Genomic DNA, 6,000 nt, shown 5'->3' with positions numbered 1-6,000 from the left:
TGAAGAAACATTGGAATAAATTGTTGAAGTTAAACACTGTAAGTTAGAAAGAGACATTATTATTGATCAGATAAAGTTTTAAAGGGTACCATTGTGAATCGAGCATACCCTTCTTTAAATTAAAAGTCTCTTGAAGTCACAACGACAATTCCATTAACTCACCTGATTTTCATTTTGCCACCTACCCACTTTCTTTTGGACCCTTTCTTCCAATCCTTTGTGCAATAAATTCCCGATCTTCTCACTCCCCCTTCCCTCCTTATCTCTAGGTATCTCCATATCTGGACGAAATGTGCGAAATTTCTATATTTTACATAGTTTGAGAATAATATGCTCAATACTCTCAACTCTCTACTCTTGCAATAAATCAATCCTTACTGTCACCAATAACAGTAGTATTCTTCAGGAAGTTCTAACTAGCTCTTCTCGAAATGATAATATTCGGAATCTAAAGACATAAACCTAAATTACCTAAAGTATATATATAAGGATCATATTGTTCCCATCATCCAAAAAATCAGTTAAAGAGTAAAGTAAAGTTATGGTATTTGCGTTTTCAAACAGTGCCATGGTTCGAAAGTTATAATTTTAGATAAAATTAGCAGGGTACAGCTGAAAATCTTTGACACTATTGATATCAACAGTTCTAAACCTAGAGATAATAGTACTCGGATATCAGCAGTTCTAAGCCTAGATATAATAGTACTCGGATATCAGCAGTTCTAAACCTGGATATAATAGTACTCTGGATATCAACAGTTCTAAACCTGGATACAATAGTACTCGGGATATCAGCAGTTCTAGACCTGGATACAATAGTACACGGGATATCAACAATTCTAAACATGGATATATAATAGTACTCGGGATATCAGCAGTTCTAAACCTGGATATAATAGTACTCGGGATATCAGCAGTTCTAAACCTGGATATAATAGTACTCGGGATATCAACAGTTCTAAACCTGGATACAATAGTACTCGGGATATCAACAGTTCTAAACCTGGATACAATAGTACTCGGGATATCAACAATTCTAAACATGGATATATAATAGTACTCGGGATATCAAGAGTTCTAAACCTGGATATAATAGTACTCGGGATATCAACAGTTCTAAACCTGGATATATAACAGTACTCGGGATATAAACAGTTCTAAACCTGGAGACATAATAGTACTCGGGATATCAACAGTTCAAAACCTGGAGATATAATAGTACTCGGGATATCAACAGTTCTAAACCTGGATATATAATATTACTCGGGATATCAACAGTTCTAAACCTGGATATAATAGTACTCGGGATATCAACAATTCTAAACATAGATATATGATATTACTCGGGATATCAACAGTTCTAAACATGGATATATACTAGTACTCGGGATATCAACAGTAAGATTTTCAAAATGGTGTCGGAAGAATTAGAAAAAAAGCTTTCATCTTCAACAGATTTAAATTTTTTATTCTACATACTTTCAGCTTTAAGCTGTTACTCTGAAAGTTGCCACACAAAATCGCTATCAATTAACTTAAATGAGAATAGTTATAAAGTCATTTTATTGAAGATAAAATTATCACAAGATCGGAATAAAAATAAAACATGGATTATATCAATTTGTTTGTGCACGACACAAATATATAATTCATCAAGATTTGGTAAGATCATGAAGAATGGTAGTTGCACTGTTGACGGGAAACCTTACTACACTGTCTCTCAGATACAGTCCTACATTCTTGTTCAGTTCTATAATCAGTTCTCTGCCTTGGAACATCTCGACAATCTTGACGGGATACGTTCTTACACTCCTCCCGGGGTACCTGGAGAAACCATTTAAAATTTCCATTTTGATTCCACAGAATAATAATGCACAAATTTTGATCGAATAATAAAGTTTGAAATATCAAAGGTTTAATCTATCCGAGAGGAACACTTTTGAGTCTTAGATCTGTTATTTTTTTGATCGAATATTTAAGTTTGAAATAACAAAGGTTGAACCTATGAGAGAGTAAAACTTTTGAGTCTTAAATCTGTTATATCAAGCTTAGTTAGACCTCAATTGAAAGGTTTTCCACTAGATATAGAGATCAGCCGCTGAAAAAAAGTTCTACCCTCAGGTTGCAAAGATTAATAAAATAAGTTTCTTTACCTGTTTAGAAACAGAATCAGTGATTGTACTGCAGACCTGCTTGGGCACAGAGTTACAGACCTTATCTTGTACTGTACTGCAGGACTGCTCCGATACATAGCTAGTCACATCCTTGTACTCAGTAGTACACGCTTGTCTAGTTTCTGTGTGACACTTTTGTCTTGGAACCAACTGACACTTTTGTCTGAACGAATATATGTTCCAGAATAAATCAAAAATAAAAATGTGGATTAAATAAACAAACTAACCTGTTAATCGGATTGCATTCTTGTCTTTGAACCTGTATACAAACTTGGTTTGGAACTTGCTGACAAACCTAGAAAAACATTTTTTTAAATTAGCTTTATTTATTAATTTTTCTAAAGTTTCATCAAATACCTGCTTGGGTTTAGAGTAGCACTTTTGTTTTGGGACGAGAGTTGACACCTGTTGTTGTTCGTCCTTACACTGGTTTCTAGGTACTGGACGACACACAGGACGAGTAACTGTACTACACTCCTCAACACTCTCTGTAGTAGTGTAGGATCTTGGTACTTGTCTACACTCCTGCCGAGGAACCTGGTTACACTCCTCACGGGGAACCTGGAGAACAACGTTAAAACATCTTTCGAGAAATATTAAATAATGAAAAAGTACCTGAACGCAGTTTTGTCTTTGAACATCTTTGCACTCCTGTCTTGGGACTTCACGGCATTCTTGACGGGGCTCATCCCAACATTTCTCACTAAATACAGAAATACATGAGTAAACTTGAACAGAACTCTTTATCTTAAGAGTGTCATACCTGATTCCCAATGGTTTCCCTTAAACCTTTTATCCGTAAAATATGAAAAATTATCCTCCTTTATTTATATGAAAATCAAACATTTTTACTAGTGCTTAAGTCCTGAAAATCTACTAACCTTGGAACCTGGTCGCAAACCTCTCTTGGTTCATCCCAGCACTTCTGTACTCCCTTGACACTGGTGCACTCCTGGACCGTTGTAGTTCTACATTCCTTCTTATACTCAGTAGAACACTGGCGGTCAGTCACCGTAGAGCACTGGCGGTCAGATACAGTTTTACATTGCTGGTCGGTAACAGTAGAGCAGGACTCTTCCTGTTTAGTACTACACTGCTGATCATATACTGTGGAGCACTCTTCAACCTGCTTGGTTTTAGTGACAGGTTTCTGAACCTGCTGACACACTTGCTCAGGAGCATCATGGCATTCTTGTACAGAAACCAGAGCACACTTCTGCCGGGTTACAAATTCTACCTGGGTTTCTGTTACAGTGTCACAAACCTGCTCCTGGACGGTGTCACACTTCTCCGAGTATTCAGTCCAGCACTCCTGATCATACTTGGTAGCACAATCCTGTTCAACGATATTCTTGCATTCCTGCTCTTGGACAGTAGAGCACTTCTCTTCAGGAACAGACTTGCACTTCTGCTCTGGGACTGATTTGATCTGAGGAACCTGGATACTCTTACACTCCTCCCGGGGTACCAGATTACACTCCTGCATACTCACGGTGTTGCATACTTCTCTAGGTACCTGGTCAACCTTAGTGTCGTACACAGTATTGCACTGCTTTTCTAATACCGTACTGCATTGTTGTTCACTTGTTGTTGTTGTGAACGGTTTCTGAACAGAGGTGCATTGTTGACGAGGTTCATCCAAACATTTTTCCTCCCAGACGGTTTGACAAGACGGTACTCCACCGTACACCAGGGCAGTACACAACATCAACACAATACACTAAACAACAATTTTATAGATAAATAAAAATTTTAATTAACAGCTAGAGTAGTTATAAGTAGACTAATTGTCGAACCACTTCTTAAACTTCATAAAAAGAAGTGGTTCAACTTAGTCTATCCAATTCAACTCATCTTGGTGTTCATTAAATTTGGTCCCATGGTGAACAAATAAATTCAGGAACCCTAAAAGCCTGGTTTATATTCTAGTTAAACTGTACAGCACTTTTTCTTTAACGGCATATAACGATTTAACGACATATAACGATTTAACGACATATAACGATTTAACGACATATAACGATTTAACGACATATAACGATTTAACGACATATAACGATTCAACGACACATAACGATTCAACGACATATAACGATTCAACGACATATAAAGATTTAACGACGTATAACGATTTAACGACATATAACGATTTAACGACATATAACGATTTAACGACATATAATGATTTAACGGCATAATACGATTTAACGAAATTTAACGATTTAACGACGTACAACGATTTAACGACATATAACGATTTAACGACATATGACGATTTAACGACGTATAACGATTTACCAAAAACTAGCTTAGAAACATAGCTTTGCCTGGAAATTAAACTCTTTAAAAATCCACCCGATCAACTTAAAATGTTTGACCCAATCGAAGACATTTCCGTGGTGTTTGGAGTGTTTGCCACAAACTCAAATTTGCTAATACCTTTAACTTTGAAACCTGTTTTTGTAAACTTTTGATATTTCATACTTAAAGTATTTTATCTGACAGAATTTAAAGTTAGGAATACCAAAGGTCTACGAGATCGGGTTTCAGAGATATAAGGATTGTGAAAAATCCATATCGAAATCGGTCAAGGGGTTCCTATGTTGTTGCAAGCATTGCATAGTGTGTTCTTTATGATCCAGTATATATACAAACGGTGGAAAAAAGTAGAAAATGTTGACAACTAAATTATTACCTTGATCATTGTTGAGATCTGATCTGTCAGGATTCAACTGATGACTAGAAATTATTAAAGTGCCGTACACATAGAGTATGCATGCAGTACGAAAGGTTTGTTTACATGAAAGTACACAAATAACAACACTAATATGTTAAAATTTATTTTTAAAGTCAGGTTAACGAAAATAGCATTTTGAGAAGGAAAATTATGGAATGAGATATGTCCATGGATAGATTATCGTAGATCCATAAATTTGTCATAGCTACAACTATAATAGAGGGTTTGTTAGGGGCAATGGAAGCCTTACCCCCCCCCTTGCACCCCCTCTTGGACCCAAGAGATTGATTTGTTTATGCCAACTTATGATTTTTTTGTAATCCTTGATATAATGATTTTAAAAGCTGCAAAGCGCTAGTTTATAGCTTGAGTAATTATCAAATGCCTAATAGAATTTTGCGTTGGAATTGGCATATTTTAGTTTACCATTTAATCTCTATACATAATTTATAAGTATGACCCAGTGAAGATGATGTTATCTTATGAATGAAATTCCGTCCTAAACCTGGTCTTAGGTCTCGTCCTTAGCCTGAGCTCAGGTTTCATCCTATCTAAGCTCAGGTCCCATTCTAAACCTGAGCTCAGGTCCCATTCTAAACCTGTGCTCAGGTCTCATTCTAAACCTAAGCTCAGGTCCCATTCTAAACCTGAGCTCAGGTCCCATTCTAAACCTGAGCTCATGTCCCATTCTAAACCTGAGCTCAGGTCCCATTCTGAACCTGAGCTCAGGTCCCATTCTAAACCTGAGCTCAGGTCCCATTCTAAACCTGTGCTCAGGTCTCATTCTAAACCTGAGCTCAGGTCCCATTCTAAACCTGAGCTCAGGTCCCATTCNACAAAATATATGGACGAACGTTAATAGATTTTTAATGATAGGTTTTTAATCTTTAAACAAAGGTTAAACATTTTTTGGGAAAGGTTTCCAATCTTTGAGAAAGGTTTTTGATCTTTGGTTTCATGAGACTTTGGAACAAATTCAACCCAGATCTTTGTAATTTTAAAATCTTGCTTTACAACTTTGTTTACGATGTAAAAACATATAGATCAGGCTAATTGACAATGTTTGAACCCTTGCTATTATGGTTTAAA

The 6,000-nt window shown here is 36.3% G+C and overlaps 1 protein-coding gene across 1 annotated transcript; it reads right to left on the bottom strand.

Annotated features, from left to right (window-relative positions):
• Positions 1-1,544: 1,544 nt before the first annotated feature.
• On the bottom strand, positions 1,545-4,975 carry LOC111717910 (axoneme-associated protein mst101(2)). Its single transcript, XM_023493374.1, has 7 exons — positions 4,870-4,975; positions 3,056-3,894; positions 2,790-2,877; positions 2,532-2,735; positions 2,402-2,469; positions 2,154-2,337; positions 1,545-1,824 (listed from the first exon to the last, which is right to left on the bottom strand). Exons 1-7 carry the CDS (start codon positions 4,876-4,878, stop codon positions 1,669-1,671), a joined length of 1,548 nt encoding a protein of 515 aa, XP_023349142.1. The 5' UTR covers positions 4,879-4,975; the 3' UTR covers positions 1,545-1,668.
• Between the last annotated feature and the right edge of the window lie 1,025 nt (positions 4,976-6,000).

This window comes from Eurytemora carolleeae, unplaced genomic scaffold (assembly GCF_000591075.1).
Source record: "Eurytemora carolleeae unplaced genomic scaffold, Eaff_2.0 scaffold181, whole genome shotgun sequence".
In the NCBI taxonomy this organism is placed as follows: Eukaryota; Metazoa; Arthropoda; class Copepoda; order Calanoida; family Temoridae; genus Eurytemora; species Eurytemora carolleeae.
Note: the sequence above shows the minus strand (reverse complement) of the source record. Positions and strands in the feature narration are given on the sequence as shown.

Coding starts and splice junctions, on each gene's coding strand:
- LOC111717910 (XM_023493374.1), bottom strand. Junction 2,878..3,055: donor GTTTGCGACCAGGTTCCAAG/GTTAGTAGATTT, acceptor TTCTGTATTTAG/TGAGAAATGTTGGGATGAGC. Junction 2,470..2,531: donor GCTACTCTAAACCCAAGCAG/GTATTTGATGAA, acceptor ATGTTTTTCTAG/GTTTGTCAGCAAGTTCCAAA.